Below are 16,103 nucleotides of genomic sequence, written 5' to 3' on the forward strand. Positions count from 1 at the left end.
AATGTGCAATCCAGCACATTATCCTTAGTGCAAAAGGCAGCAGAGAGCTGCAGCAGGGAGTGTCCGAGCGTAGGAGGACTGGACTTGCCCCATTTTGCTGCAGCCTGGATTAGAACAACATAAACAACATACAATTTTTATCTCACGTTTTTTCTTGGACTGCAGAGGGATCAACCTAGTGGTGCAGCCTTGCTCCTTTGCAATATTTTCTTTCCAGTGTGGTTCAGAGGGACACCAAGGATGTCCGCTTGTAGCCTCCTGCCCTTTGTCCCTGTTGCCATTGGAAGAATTGAGTTATTTGGCGACAGAAGGGGGGAGAAAAGGGCTGAGCGTGAAGGAGCCAGGCCTGGGAGAGCAGGGAGCCAGGTGTGAGCGAGCTGCGTTCTGTGCTCCCGGTTACAAACCGGGCAGGAATGCAGCCAGCGAGGGCGTGAGCTCAGTGGATGGGAGGCAGGAAGAGCAGTCGGTCCCTTCCGTCTCCATCTACCTCTCCGAGCTTGGCCTTGGCCTTCCCCCACCCCTCTGATTATTCATTAACTACAGTCCAGGAAGTGCTTTGCAAATGGTGAGAATTAAGCCCGCGGCTTGAGGCCTGAGGTTTGCCTGACCTGGAGCTATCAGTCCGCCTGGGAGCGGGCGGAGTTCGGGGTTCGCCGGTGCGCGCCGGGCTCAGGTGAGTCACGGGAGGTGCTGCAGCCGCAAGCAGCGCCGGCTGCTGCTCAGCGCCCCGGCACTCACCGCCATGAGCATCCAGGCCACCTCTCCCCTAGCAAGGTCTTTGATCTCTCCCCCAAGTCCCTTTCAAGATCTTTTCTTGGTAATTCCAATATTGCTTTATTTTCTTTAGTGGGACCCACTTGGTTGAGGGCTGTGGTACTTCCTCCACCAGCTCCTGTCAGTCCTCCATCAGTGGGGATCTGAGAGACAAGACCCTGATGCCATCCCGTGGGTGAGTGCTGTGAATGCTAGTTAGGGCAAGAAAACAAGAGTTGCTGGTGAGAAAAATAAAAATAGCAGCAGTAGGAATCAGACACAAAAGGGAAAACCCCACAGTTTTTAATAGGAGCTGTCTATTAGAGGTAGCCAGAGGGCTGACTCCTCTGGTAGAGGTAGCCAGAGGATTGGAGCTTGCTGTGCTTTACATTTTTCCTGTTGCTCCTTCTCCCTTTGATAATGAGCAAACAGGGTTTGTGATGCCCAGTCTGCTGCAGTTCCTCTGCCACCCTGCAGCATCTCTGAATGGTTTTGCAGAGAGAGATGTCAACTGCCTGGCCTTTAAAATACTAGTCACTCTTTTATTTGCTGCAGTCTATCTAGCCCTTTATGGAACAAAAAGCAGGACATACAATCCTCACAGTCGGTCCAAACAGGTACCTTGCTCTGGAGGCTGCTGTGGAAGGGTGTCAGGAAATGGGATTTGCACTGGCATGGCTCTCTGGTAAGAATTTGGGTAACCACAGTGGTCTAGCACTGTGCTGGAGCCCCAAGGCCTGATGGAGAGCATGTGGCTTTGGCAAGTCACAAGAAGATGGTCCATCTGCCCGTCCCCAGGCAGCCTGTGCTCTGCACTAATGCCTGAATTACAGCAGACTTCCGTACAGAACAGCAAAACCTCCTGTCTGAAATCATCTCCATAACACATGCAATGCTCATTCTCAAAAAGGGCTCCAAATTAGCTCCCCCAAAATGTGAGGGAAGCATGGAACAATAAAGTTATTATCTGAGCAAAGGATGCACAGTATAATGGGGAAAGCAATGAATATGATAATAAAGAAAACACCAGCATCTGCTTTTGTAAAGGCAGATATGGTCCTGTAAAACTGGAGGGTTTTGAGGGACTTAGCAAGCTTGTGGTCTGGCCAGTACAGTTTGCTTGGATTTAAAGAATTTGACAAGATTTTCTCATCAAAGTCTTCAAATAAGGCTGAAATCACAACATTAAAAAAAGAAGGTGAAGGTTTTCCTGGGTAAAGATTTATTAGAGAATAGTAAATGGAAGGTGGGAATTAATATCCCATTTTTATAGCAAACGGAAGTCATCACTGGTCAGATCACAGGGGTCTTATCTGAAATACATGCTGTTCAGTATATTCCCAAGTTGCCTGGGAATACAGCTTGGTGAGGTGAGAAAATTGGATGATGATAGAAAGTTATTGAGGATAACAGGGTGGGAGTTGACTTGTGAATAATTTCAGAAAGACCTAATGATTGAGTGGGCAGTAGAACAGGAGATGAAAAGGCTTATGTAAAACAATGTTCATACAGAAAAATAATAGAAAAATTGCATATGCAACAATGACTGTGAACTAATGATAACCTCTCCTTGATTATAGAACTCCATGCAATTGTTAGCTTAGTGCTTGGTTATAGTGAACATCAGAAATCATCACTGTCCATGATTCACCAGCATTTTGGACACCACAGCTCTGTGCCCACTTTCACTCTTACCTCCAAATCAAAATGCCAGAATTGGAAATATCTCTGAGAGGGACAGCAAAGGTGGTCAGAGGTATAGAATAGTTCTCTACAAAAAGAAACCCCTTAGTAGGCCTGGAGTCTTCATCCTGGCAAAGAGTTGAGGATGGATACAGATGTTTCGGGTCTGTTACCATGAGCAGCTTGGAGCAGGGGGTGAGAAACAGGAATCGCCCAGATTTTTCTTTCTTTACAGCAACCAGGTGTTAAAAAAGAGGCAGGGAGCAGGTTATAAGCAAGTCAAAGGAGGGGGTGTTTCTGTAACTGAGCAATAGAGCTCTTTGCCAAAGGGCACAAAATTTGTTGTGCATTTGACAGTTGACTACAAGTAGCTGCTAACAGAGGCTTAGGAAGTAGGAGGGCAAAAGAAACTCTGTGCACAGTCTTTCTCTCTGCTCTTCCTTTGACAACCATTTTGACCTCTGGATTGCCTAGTCCCAGCCCTGCAGCTCCAAAACTAGCTCAGGTGGCTCAGGGCCTGAATGCTGACAGTGGCCAGGGTGGAGGTTCCTCAGCTGCTCTGGGGACCTGTGGCAAGTGCTGAACCCCCCTGGGGCGGAGCACATGTGCAGTTTCTCCTGATACCTAAGCAGAATTTCCCTTGCTGCAAGTGATGCCTGTTGCCTCTTGTCTTTATGTTGTGTCCCACAAAACAGAACCTGACTCAGCATCTCTAAACCCCCACGTTCCCTTTTAGGTAGTCTCAGAGAAGTGTTAAAGCCCTCCTTAAACATTTTTTCTTCAAGCTGAATAAACCCAGCTTGCTCTCTGCTATGCTCCAGGCTCTTCACTGCATTAGTGGCATTATGCTGGATCCTTTCCAGTTTCTCAGGGCCTTTTTTTTCTTGTAGAATCCAGATGTGTGTCTTTTAATTAGCTATTTCATTTATCTTCTGCTTTAAATTTTGTTACTGTGCTAGCTGTGGCCTGCTTCCCCAAGGGATTTACAAGATGAGGTTCTAACACCTGTGTTGTACTGAAAGCCAAACAGTGTAAGAGTAGTCTCTTTGCTGAAATCTCTTGACCTCTTAATTATATTAAAAAAAGTGGTTTAGTGGCTCAGTTATAGTCTTATTATATTTAGTGGCTCAGCTGTTCCATGCTGCAGCCATTTGGGAGAACAACCTTGAAGATACTGACTGATGGCTTCTCTGTGGTGACATTTCCTTTCCTTACTGGTAGTTTTTAATTAGATGGCCCAGATCAAACACACCAGGGCAGCTGTATGCATCCACTCCTTTCCTAAAATGAAAGCAAGCAGAAGCATAAAGTCATCCTATAAATTATGTAATATGGGATTTTTGTCCACAAAAATACTATCAAGAGATTACACTGCACCCTGTGGCTTGTCCTTCTGGAGGATACTGAGTTACATGGGATAAATGCTCTCTCACCCTTTGTTATTCTGGTCTGGGCTCTTTGCTACCTTTTTCTTTCCCTGTTCCTCTTTGTCCAACTAATGTTCAGTTCCTCAGACAGATTTTCTCCTTCAGTGTAGGGTGCAGGGGTGCCTAAGTTTTGGTTTTTGACTGCCTTGGCTTGGTATTTATTCTGCATACTCTAATATGCTTTTGATATTGGGAATTAATTTCTGGGACTGCTCCCTGGAAGTTCAGGCCTTTTCTCCCTTGGCTATAGACAACACTTGTTTCCTGTTCCTGCTAGACTGACTTAGGTGCTGTTTTTCTGGTGCAACTTCTACAACTTTGTGCAGAAATTCCCTTGAGTTGGTCTCATGCATTTAAAATGTCCTTGGTTTTTAATATCAGTTCTAAGTCAGTACCTCTGGCTGCCTGCAGCTCACCACACCCCAGCTCACCATGTGCATGAAACCAGAAGCATTTCTAAGGAAGCTGTTGTAGGTGCTTGGGTTGCCTTTCTAGCAATGAAGTTTAGCTTCCCACTCTTCTCTCCTGTACTTCCCTTTGTTGCTGGTTTCTGTCTTGGCCACGAGTTTTTGTCTAGGTCTTAGCTAGCAGCCTGTTCATCTTTTTGCAGGATTTCCCAGTCTGGTGGTGTGTGGGGAAGTCTGCTGCTGCTCGAAATGGGCAAGGCTCTTGCTGTTGCTATTGCTGCTGCCCACACCACACAGGGTAGCTGAGATGGCCCCAGGGAAAAGCCAGGCTCCTTTGCCAGCTGGATTGCACTCTTAGGCCACTGCTTAGCTCGCATTCTTTCACCAGACCTGCAGACCTTGAAGCCAGTCTTGTGGGCAGGGCAGTTGTGGGCCACAGCAGGAAGTAGCTATGTGACTGGAATGATTTTCCTTCTTTTTTTTTTGTACCTGGTTGTCAGCTTTGGCCTCAGTATGGAGTGCTGGGATTTTCAAGGTGCTCAGCTCAGCTCCCTCAGTGCTGTGTGGACTCTCTTTAGGTAGTAGCTGTTTGTCCTGGTCTCTGTCTGCCTTCCTGGGCAGCTGCACCACCCTCTCCCAGCCTTCCCATCCCTTCTGAGCTACTGCTGCCTGTGTCAGTCCCATCCCATGGCAGGCTGGTTTCAGGCAGGCACTGCTGTGCTCAGAACACTGGCCTGGACCTTGAAGCCTGCAGCTCTGGATTCACACGGATTCCCCTCTGTGCCTGTACAGAGCATGTGGGAAATTTGGGACCATTTGTGTTGCTCATTGGCCTTTTGGAAGAAAAGGGGAACAGGGGACGAGCAGAACTGAGTTTTGTGAACATGGCCAGAATCTAAGAAGCATGAGAAGAGTCAGCCCTTGTGTGCTAAAGGCAGAGACCCAAAAATAATAGGGGCTATGGGGAGGAAAGACGCAAAAGGAGAAGCAGAAGTGTATGCAAAGCAGCCTGGGGCTGCGGAGTGGATGGCTCAGAGCGCTTCCTGTTCCCGGAGCCGTGCGTGCCCCGCTGTGTACGGGCTCGTGGCCAGCAGCACTGCACAGCGGGCCAGAGAGCAAGGCACCTGTCCAGGAAAAGGTGGATGGAGAGGGTCTGCATGGACTGACTCAGCTCCAGGAGAGATACATGGCCAGCTCCCAAGAGGCACAGGAACAGTTTGGCATTGGGTGCCCCGGCACAGACCTCCGACTTCCCTTTCCTTTCCAGCGCAAACTGATTTGTCCTCTGTGTTTTTTGGGTTGCTTTGGTGGCAGCCACTTGGCTGCCTCTTCTTTCTCCCTTCACAATGGTGAGGTAAGAGGGTCTGAGAGGTCTGTGTGTGTAAGGAATGGGACCAGAGAAACAGGATGGATGAGGGCAGGGATGGCCCTGGAAACCATATCTCTAACGGGGACTGTCCCTAGGCTGGGGGAGGCATCAGGCAGGAAGGGATGCTGCTGCTGGATTTCACCTAGGGATGCTGACCGGGGACCATTCTTCACCCTACAAATCTCCACAATAGCGTCTGGCTCTTTTTATTCACTTGGTCTTGCTTTTATTTTCTCTGGTAGGTGGTTTCACCGTGACCTGAGTGGGCTGGAAGCTGAAGCCTTATTGAAGGGACGAGGTGTCCATGGGAGCTTCCTGGCCAGACCCAGTCGGAGGAATCAGGGGGATTTTTCCCTTTCAGTCCGGTAAGTAACTTGGACCCCAGCTTGTCTTTGCAGTGTTACATACACAGATTGTCTAGATCCTTACATGTCCTGTGGCATCTTCTTCATCCTATCTCTTTTCGTTTGAGTTCTCCTCAAACTGTGAAATTACCTCAGCTTCCCAGTATCTTCTAGAGCCTCCCTCACGTTGTCCAAGGAGCTTCTCTTTCCAGTCATCTCCATTCACGGAGATGGTTTGCGCTGGTTCCATGGTGGGAGGTAGTGCAGGACAATTTTCTACCCCTTTTCCAACCAACTCATTGGACTGGCCTGGGCTTTATTCCACAGGGTTGGTGATCAGGTAACCCACATCCGCATCCAGAATACTGGAGATTTCTATGACCTTTATGGAGGGGAGAAGTTTGCCACCTTGTCAGAACTGGTGGAGTACTACACACAGCAACAGGGCTCGCTGCAGGACAAAGATGGAACCATCATCGACTTGCGATACCCGCTCAACTGTTCTGACCCCACGACAGAGAGGTACGGGGACAGCAAGGCAGCTGCTGTGTTTGTGATTAAATGTTTCATGGCCTCCTTTCTGTCCTGCCTGCATCCTCAGAGCAAATCCTGTAAAAAGTGCCTCCTGCCTTTCTTAACCTCCTATGTGTCCATGGGGGCAGCATCCCCAGGAATAGCTGTGCATACCTTGATCCATCACAGCAGACCTAAGAGGGATCTATTTTTACTTCTGGTTTCCGGTTGCCTTTGCTATTTATATACTGTTTCTGAAAGAAAAGGTTGCGGTGTCCGCTGTGGGTCTACAGTGGTCTGTGGAGGGACACGCTGTGTGCAAGCCCTCAGATTTGCCCCAAACCTCCTTGGTTATTCTAGGCCTGGGTGACTCACGTAGCTGCGAGCAGGACCATGTTCCCCTGCTATTCCTGGCCTGATTAGTCTCCTTCCTGTGCCCACTTTGCATGTGTCTCTGACACCAAGTTCCTAAATCAAATCAGGTGGTTTTGCCCTTGCCTTTTGCTTTCAGGCCCTTTGATGCAGCTGGCGGGGGCTGTCATGCCCTGCTCTGGGGTGGACAAGTCCTTCTTGCTCAGGTCCTCCTTGGGCACCCGGAGGCAGGGAGCAGAGATGCCCAGGGCCGAAACATCAGGGTACACTCCAGCTTGCTCTGGGGTCAGGCTGCAGAGGGGCAGTTCTGCTGCTGGCTGTCCTCTCCAGTCAAGGCCATTGCATCGTGGCCCTGCAGTTTCCTCCCTTCCTCCTGCGGTTGGAAACTTCCCTCCCCCCCTTCAGGCTCTTACGAAAGCTCCTCTCACTCTCTCCCCAAGTGATTTTCCATCACGTGGCTTTGAAGAGCTGGGCTTTGCTGGGGGAGGGAGGAATGGGACCCATTAACCCCCTCCTACCTGTGGGGAGGGGAGGCTGGGAGACCTCTCTGATGGGCAGGAGCGGCCAACCGATCCCAAGGTGGCAGCTGAGCACATGGTGGCTGAACAGTTCTCTGAGAGGAGGTTCAGAACTTAGTGACAAACGTGCAGTGAGAGTCACCAGCTGCTTCTTGCAGTGCATGAAGTGAGAGTCAACAAAATTACTTGCTGGGACCAATAACTGTGTGAACCTCTTGCTGTATGTGGAGCAGCCCCTTGCTCTGACCAGATGTAGGGGAGAATGAACGAATGTCCCAGCTGCCTCTGTGACTGGGCTGCAGCCTCCTGAACTCCATCTCAGTTTGTTGGAACAAATAGCCCCCTAACAATGTGAAGTTCACCAGTACCACACCAGGCCTTCCCTGTTAGCTGCTCCATGGAAAGTAAATCCATTCCCACATCCCCATGCCGAGGCAGGGAGCGCCTTGGTCAAATGGGGACACTCCTGACTTTGTGCTAGGAGGAGAGGAGCTGCTGAGTGTTTCTATTGAAGACAGAAATGTGCACATGGATCAGCTTGTGGTGCTCACTCCCATGGCCAGGGTGATTGCTGCAGTGTGATGTGCCCAGAGAGTAGGAATTATCCTTTGAGTGAAGAGGTGACTGAGTTTCAGAAAGAGGAGTTGCTGGAGTGGTTCTTTAATGGATCTGATCTCATTACAACCATCTGGGTGCTGCTAAATCTGATGGGAGAGTTTCTGACTTAGCGGGGGCTTATTTTTGTTTCCCTGGTGTTTGAGTTTCCAGAGCCCCTTGCAGCAGTAAGGCAACAATCCCAATAATACTGTGAGGTGCTGAAACCCACAGACTACCCTCTCCCAACTGGTGTTCCAGGCAGAAAGTATCATTTACCTGTGCCTATGTGTGTGTCACAAAGCGGTGCTTTGCCACTGTGTTGTCCGGTACCAGCCTTCTGCTCCCTAGGTCCCTCTGTCTCTGCCTCATCCTTTGCACTTGCCTCTTCTGCCCCGCTCTTCACCTTCTGTCTCATCTGCTGTTCCCAAAATCCTGCTCCTCCTTCCCTCTGTCATTCCTTCTTCTCTGTCTCCTCCTTCCTTTCTTCATCCCTCACCCTTCCCCACTGTTGGTCACTGATGTTCACTCATCAGCTCAAGGGCATCCACTTCCTGCATCTCCACCTCTTTTCTGATCTTCTCTTGTTTTTTTCTTAGGTGGTACCATGGGCATCTGTCAGGCCCTGCAGCTGAGTCACTGCTCCAGGCCAAAGCTACCCCTTGGACTTTCTTGGTGCGGGAGAGCCTCAGTAAACCTGGGGACTTTGTCTTGTCTGTCCTCACTGACCAGCCTAAACCCGGGTCTGATGCTCCAGCTGGGGCAACCGGTGCCTCTGGAACTCGGCTCAAAGTCACACACATCAAGATCATGTGTGAGGTGAGCAGAGGGAAGGCAGGAGCAGAGGCAGTGGTCTGATGGATGTTACCGAAATGGCTGTCACAATTTCTCCTATTTCTTTCATGTGGGATGAGGAGATTCCAAGGAGAGAATGCTACTGGCCTTAAGTGGGATTGGAGGGCAATACACCATCTATGGGCTTTGATCCACTGAGAGCACAGAGCCATGAACTCCGTGTGCTCAGGGCAAACTCCTCTGACCTCCCCAGCAGAGCAAATGCTTTCCTATATGGTGCAGGGTGGTGCCTATGGATCTGCACCCCAGCTTTGCCTTTTTCCTGAGTGTCATCAGCTTTGTTCATGGGACAGGTGGAGAGAGTGGGGGCAGTGCAGCCTGGAGAAAGCTCTGGAGAGATCTTACAGCACCTTCCAGTACATAAAGGAGGCTCCTGAGAAAGCTGGAGAGGGACTTTTTATAAGAGCATAGAGTTATAGAGCAAGGGGGAATGCCTTCAAACTGAAAGAGGGCAGGTTTAGATGGGATAATAGGAAAAACACTTTACTGTGAGGTTGGGGAGGCAGTGGCACAGGTTTCCCAGAGAAACTGTGGATGCCCCATTCCTGGAAGTGTTTGAGGTGAGGCTGAAGAGGGCTCTGGGCAACTCAGTCTAGTGTAAGGTGTCCCTGCCTATGGCAGGGGGCTTGGAATTAGCTACCCTTTATGATGCCTTCCAACCCAAACTATCCCAAGATTCTGTTATGAATGTTATGAGTGAGACATTACACATTCGTCCTCTGTTTAGAATGGACGCTACACAGTTGGAGGTGCTGAGATGTTTGACAGCTTGACAGATCTGGTGGAGCACTTCAAGAAGATTGGAATTGAGGAGATGTCTGGTTCCTTTGTGTACCTGAAGCAGGTAAGTCAGTCTGGTTTCCTGTTTTTTAGGGGCCCTTTCGAGGGACTGATTTGCTGCTTGCTTCTGCTTTATGTCCCTTTCCTTTTTTTCCATGGTGCACAGAGGATAATTTGTTCTCCAGCAGCATCTCTCTCTCACCTGTGTTTTCCCATCCCCAGCCCTACTATGCTACAAGGGTGAATGCTGCTGACATTGAGAACAGAGTGCAGGAACTGAACAAGAAGACAAGTCTGTCTGAGGAGACATCCAAGGCTGGATTCTGGGAGGAATTTGATGTAAGAAACTGCTGGAGGACATTATTTGCCTTTTTGGGAATTCTGTATGGACCACCTCATTCTCCATCCTCAGTTTCTTCCTGTACACAAATTTCTTGTGTCTTGTCAATTTATTTCTGAAAGAAGTGTGTGTTTGGAACCAGTTTCCCTGGGGAATGAGTCTCATCTTTAAGTGAGCCCAGTGAGGTAGAAATGTGCTTTTTTACTCCAAGACAGTAAGGGCACAAGCCTCAGACTTCTCAAGTCTAGGTTTGGTTTTCACTTCTCTGCTCCTAACAGCATGCCCATGTGTCATCAGAGCCACCACTGTGCCTCCTAGTGCCCACCTCCCCTGTCATACATTGTGACCTTGCCGTGACTACTCTTTCTTCTGCTCTCAGAGCCTGCAAAAACAGGAAGCCAAGCACCTGTTTGACCGTCATGAGGGCCAGAGACCTGAAAATAAGAGCAAGAACCGATACAAGAACATATTGCCCTGTGAGTCTTGCTTCTCCACTATAAAAAAAACCAGACAGACAGGCAATGAAGAGCTGTCCATGCCATCCCTGCTTCAGCCCACTCTGTCCTCCAGAGCAGGTTACAGGGTGTATGGCACTGAGGATTTAAGAGCTGATGAGGGAGGTCACAGCCTTTCCCTGTCTTTGAAGGAAGGAGGGAGGGTTGCATGGGATTCATTAGCTTCTGTGGTCCATCACAGAGGCAGAGAAATGGGAGGATGGAGTGAGATTAGTCTGGAACCAGAGAGGGAGAGCTGAGGATATTGGGCACCACTGGGAATCATGACTGAGGTGGCACAGGGCAGTGAGGGTGCTCTGTGTGGCTGTGCATGGAATATCTCATTGCACTGTTCATTCTTTCACTGCACCCCAGTTGATCACTCCAGAGTCATCCTCCAGGGAAGGGACCCAAATATACCTGGATCTGACTACATCAATGCCAACTATGTCAAGGTGAGGTTCTTGAAAGATGGCTGTGTGTTCAAAGCAGGGAAAGGCGTGCTGCTCCTGCAGCCCTCCTGACTCTCCCCTGTCTGCACTCAGAACACCCTGATCAGCCCAGATGAGTGCACCAAGACCTACATCGCCAGCCAGGGCTGCCTGGATGCCACAGTCAATGACTTGTGGCAAATGGTGTGGCAGGAGAACACACGCATTATTGTGATGACAACACGGGAGGTGGAAAAAGGCCGGGTAAGTAGCAGGTTGGAGGTGTATCCTTTCCCTTTCAACCTTTGCTCTGCTTTTTCTCTCTCTCCTGCCTTCTGCCCATCCTCACCCTGCCCTCTCTGCCCACACAGAACAAATGTGTGCCTTACTGGCCAGAGCTGGGCAGCACGAAGGAGTACGGTCCCTACCTTGTGCAGAACACTGGGGAGCACGATGCACTGGAGTACAAACTCCGGCACCTCTGCATATGCCCGAAGGATAACGTGAGTGTGTCTGACCAATAGCTGCCATCCAACCCCTGGGTCTAACAGCCACCATACACCTAAACCTGGCAACTGCTGGCTGCTGTGATGATGCTGGTGTTTTAGCATGCTTAGGGCTGCTGTTCCCTCCTGGTTTGGGCTGGAATCACACTGGTGAAATCACCAAGAAGTGTGCAGGAAACAGAGATTCTCTCTGGCTTCAGACTCATCTCTCCCTGAGACAGAAGCCAGGGACAGGACTGGGTTGCAATTTTACCAGTGGGGTGCTTTGCTCTTCTCAGGGCAATGCTGTGCGTGAGATCTGGCAATACCAGTACCTGAGCTGGCCTGACCATGGTGTACCCAGTGAGCCAGGAGGAGTCCTCAGCTTCCTCGACCAGATAAACCAGAAGCAAGAGAGTATCCCCAACGCAGGGCCTATTCTGGTACACTGCAGGTTGGTACAGAGGCTGGAGTTTGAACCATCCTCCATTGCTTATCTAGGGTGAGATGCAGGAAGTCTGTCCTGCTGCTTCCAGCTGTACCCCAGGACTCGTGAGTGAAGCATATGCCACTCCCATATTTGCTTTTTTCTTCTTCGGTACCCCCACACCAAACTCTCTACCTTTCGAACCCATGACTCTTTTGTGGCATTGCTGAATAGCTGCTACAAGAGCCACATGCTTCCCCCAGAAGCAGCTGTGTTTTGTTTCAGCTGTCTTGCTCTGACCTCTGCTTGTCCTCTCCTTGCAGTGCTGGGATTGGCCGCACTGGGACTATCATCGTCATTGATATGATAGTGGAAACAATCTCCACCAAGGGTAAGAGGACTCAAAATTAACTGGACTACCCAGCAGGGCTTTGTCTTTTAATTTCAGCTGGAGAGGGATGAAAACTATCCCGGTGTCAGTGGGAGAAGATCCTGCCATAGCCCTAAGAAAGTTGTTCTGCTGGATCTCTGTACCATATCTGCTTCTTATGGCTTCAGCCTTCCCTGAGCTTTGGCTTTTCCTCCAAGGCCAGACTTCAAAGATACTGAGCAGAGGGGAGAGAGGAGGTCCATACAGGAACAAAAAGTATAGAAGGAGGTGGAAACTTCTTGACTGTCTTCCACTGTGGCTTCTTTTGGTAGAGAACTGGGCGAGAGGGCAGTGAATATGTCCATAAGCTTTTATGGTGCTCCTTGCTAGGGCTGGACTGCGACATTGACATCCAGAAGACCATCCAGATGGTGAGGGCCCAGCGATCTGGGATGGTGCAGACAGAGGCCCAGTACAAGTTCATCTACATGGCCATCTGCCAGTTTATAGAGGCAACCAAGAAAAAGCTGGAAGTTATCCAGGTGAGAGAAAAGGGGCACTACTGCCCTGTGAGCCCAAGCCCTGCATGCTGCTGGCTCTGAACCCAAGTGCTCTGTTTCAGAAGCTTTAAGTTTACACTTGCATCTATATAGACTACAATGTTGCAGCAAGCTCTGTGTCCCTGTTTCTTGCTTCTAAGACTTTTAAATTCAGGGGAAAAGTTCATTAGCAGTTCAAGTACCAATCCCTTCTGAACTGCTAGACAGCAGTTACATTTTAATGAAGTTACCCCAACTATGTTCTGAATAACATCACCAAGTGCTGTTTTGTTACAAACTTCATTTAGGACAAGCAAAGACTTTCCTTGCCTTTCCTTCCTCTTTGTCTTTCACATTCCAGTTTTGCAGCTGCATCATCTTTTCCTGCTATTTGATAAGTGGTGTCTTTTCTCTTTCCTTGTAGCTTCTGGCAGCATGCTGTTTTAATATTCTTTATTCCTGCTTTTTTAATATTCTTTAGCAGAAATTTGAGACTTTTAGGCATTCTAGTGCCTCCAGAGATTTGCTGTCTCCCTGTTGCCTCCTGTAGAAGGCTGTATTTGTACCTGCTGCTCACCTCTGGCAGTGGCAGTGTGCTGAGCCCAGGCATTTCAGCAATCCACCAGCTTCCACTGAGATCCTGGCACAGAGTGGGGCTTAACAGCCAGAACTCTTCCATGGTGCCTCAAACGTATCTCCCAGACCACACTCTTCTAAGCCTGTTTTTCCTCTCCTGCAGTCTCAGAAAGGCAAGCCAAATGAGTGTGAGTATGGGAACATCGCCTACCCCCCTGCAGCGAGGAATGCGCACCCCAAGGTTTCACGAAAACCCTCCAAGTAAGAGCTCACCTGCGGCAGAGACCCAGCTCTGCCTGCCCCTAGCAAGTCTGCCTGCTGGCTTGGCTGGCTTTTTTCACTTCCTCACTTTTTCCCTGGTCTTACAGGCAGAAAGAGGAGTCAACAGTGTATGAGAACTTGGGGAAAAAGGACGAGAAGGTGCGGAAACAACGCTCCTCAGAGAAGAAGCTGAAAGGCTCGCTAAAGAAAAAATAATCCTACATGGCAGGTTTGAACCATGGGGCATTTGAACCTGGGCTGCAGGACTGGAGCTCACATCCCAGCCGGCCTGTCTCGCATTCCTTGCTCTTGGACTGGAACGAAGCCTTCCCCTTCTCTCCTGTACAGCTTTCAGTGCTGTGAACCAGAGCGCTTTCCAGCTCAGCTGACCGACCCCATGGTCCCTTGCCTGTGCAGGCGAGCAAAGTCTCACTGCCCCTCATCATCCATTAGCAGGAAAAGGTCACACCCCTCCTTCCATTGCTCCCTGAGCACCAGGGCCCAAACTCACCTTTGCTGTGTCAGCTTCAGTGGATTCTCAGGGAAGGTCATCCCAGGAGCTACATCTCTGCCCACTGCCGTGAGTTAAGAGTTTATCTGTTTGTGTTCCCTGAAGCCTCAGCTTTTCAAGTATGGAGATTTTGGCCTGTTTCAGCTCAGCTCCTCTGCAATTCAACAGGAGACTTCCTCTTTTCTTAATACCAACCTTCTGCCCTTATGCTTTTGCTATCTCATCCTTCACCTGGATGCTGTAAATATATCAAAATTTGATGTGATGGCCATTTTTCTTTGTTGTAAATAAACTTGTGTTTGACTACCAGGTCCCAAGAGGTTTTAGTCTCAGAGTGTTAGCTGTACTCCTGATTTCACCTGCAGACCTGCAAAGACTTACAAGAATGGCTCCAGCTTAGTTTTCCTGATTTCCTGTTGCCTTCAGGCTTCTGAACAGAAGCTGTAACTAATTATGGTGGCCCCTTACTGTGAGGCTCAAGTGTTGGTCAGCACGGAAATCTGAGCACTGAAAGTCAGGTGTGGCAAACTGACACAGCTTTTGCACCTAAATTTTACTTGTGTTTTTTTTAATGTGTTAACAGATAAAGCCACAGCTGCTCTGACCTTGTGCTGGTAACACTGCCACTTCCAGCAGCAGCCTGGACCAAAGGTCTCCAGAGCTCCCTTCCCATCATGATTTATACACAATGCACTGGGAGGAAGGAACGCTGCTTGCTGTCATTTGATATGGCAAGAAAGCTGGTTGGAAGCACTTGGAAGACAGAAGTCACTTTGTGAGCAGACCCTCCTTCCATGTGCAGGACTTCAGCTTCCCTTAGCCTGTGAGCCCACAGGCCTGTGTGTCCATTTCCCAGCTGGTTTTGCTATTCCATTGCCACTAGAGGAAGAAACAGGAAAGGGGCAGAAGCAAAAATGGGTGGAGGGACACGTACTGTTTCACTATGCCAGATACCCTCTTTTAAGGAATGGAGAAGGGCTAAAGTCCTAGCCTAAGGAAACACCTACCTTTGCCTCAGACCCCTGGGGTAGCTTCTAAGGCTAGGACCCAGTTGTCTTCCTTCTTAAAAAGTTGCCACAGCCTAAATCAAGGCATACCAAGGGTTAGCTTAAACTCTACCTGAAGCTTGAAAAAGAAGACATCTTCTGGAACAAGCTCAGGTTACTAACAACCTTATTTGTGTTCAAGTCCTTGAGCCTAATGTGTCCATAATGTCCAGTTTACAAAAAAATTAGACTAAACAAGAACTTTTCTGATTGCACATCAAGAAATACAGCACTATCATAAGCAGTCTACTCTTCTTTACATAGGATCTGTTACACACAAATACTTTGGGGTGACTATTTGAGAATGTATTTTCAAAGCTGGTTCAAAGAATTTGTGCTTCCTTGATGCTGCAAGTCAAAATGTATAGGTATTAGTTATAGCTCTGATTACCAGTAAGCTTTAAACCAGGAATCCATAGATTATATCTGTTCCTTTAAACATCTTGTGCTCTGCTTCACCAGAGGAAGAAGTCCCTAAAGGCCTCTCTTCTTCTCTGGAGGGCTCAAGTTGGAGTTGTTTGTAAAAAGAGATGGTTGGTTGTAAATAGACGTGGTCTCAGGGGTGGCTGTCTTGACCATCATGATCATGAAATGGATGAGTTTAAAATCCTAGTGATAGGAGAAAAACTGTAAGTAAAGCTACTTCCCCGGTCCTGGGGAGAGCAGACTCTAGGCTGCAGGGAAGCAGTAAGGTCCCCTGGGAATCTGCTTTAGAGGGTAGTGGGGTACTTAAAAGCTACTCACTTTTTAAGGGGGCTCTTTTCAAGAGCACAGGAGCAGGCAATTACAAGGTGTCAGAAGTCTAGCTAGTGAGCTGAAGGCTGGCTTGGCTGAGCAAGGATCTCCTTCTGCAATTTTGCAGAAAGTGTGAAGGACAGATTATGCAGGGGGACAGACATGTTCCTTTCCACTCTAGGGAAAAAAAGCCCAAGCTTGGGTTGAAGCTGGCTGGTACTATGGTGGGTAACAACAAGCATTTTTAAGTATGTTAAGAGCAGAAGGAAGACT

The 16,103-nt window shown here is 48.8% G+C and overlaps 1 protein-coding gene across 2 annotated transcripts; it reads left to right on the plus strand.

Annotated features, from left to right (window-relative positions):
- Window positions 1-367: 367 nt before the first annotated feature.
- On the plus strand, window positions 368-14,366 carry PTPN6 (protein tyrosine phosphatase non-receptor type 6). 2 transcript variants are annotated; one of them, XM_021549113.2, is made up of 16 exons: window positions 368-673; window positions 848-949; window positions 5,882-6,004; window positions 6,311-6,505; window positions 8,580-8,799; window positions 9,563-9,679; window positions 9,838-9,954; window positions 10,335-10,431; window positions 10,825-10,904; window positions 10,995-11,144; window positions 11,252-11,383; window positions 11,665-11,819; window positions 12,116-12,183; window positions 12,553-12,704; window positions 13,441-13,538; window positions 13,646-14,366. In XM_021549113.2, the coding sequence occupies exons 2-16, from the start codon at window positions 936-938 to the stop codon at window positions 13,752-13,754; spliced, it is 1,827 nt and encodes a 608-aa protein (XP_021404788.1). In that variant the 5' UTR covers window positions 368-673; window positions 848-935; the 3' UTR covers window positions 13,755-14,366. The 2 variants fall into 2 exon arrangements, with proteins under 2 accessions (XP_021404788.1, XP_021404790.1); XM_021549115.3 differs by lacking the exons at window positions 368-673; window positions 848-949 and adding an exon at window positions 4,957-5,624.
- Window positions 14,367-16,103: the final 1,737 nt, after the last annotated feature.

This window comes from Lonchura striata, chromosome 2 (genome assembly GCF_046129695.1).
Source record: "Lonchura striata isolate bLonStr1 chromosome 2, bLonStr1.mat, whole genome shotgun sequence".
Taxonomy (NCBI): domain Eukaryota; kingdom Metazoa; phylum Chordata; class Aves; order Passeriformes; family Estrildidae; genus Lonchura; species Lonchura striata.

Coding starts and splice junctions, on each gene's coding strand:
- PTPN6 (XM_021549113.2), top strand. Junction 11,820..12,115: donor CCTATTCTGGTACACTGCAG/GTTGGTACAGAG, acceptor CTCTCCTTGCAG/TGCTGGGATTGGCCGCACTG. Junction 12,705..13,440: donor AAAAGCTGGAAGTTATCCAG/GTGAGAGAAAAG, acceptor CCTCTCCTGCAG/TCTCAGAAAGGCAAGCCAAA.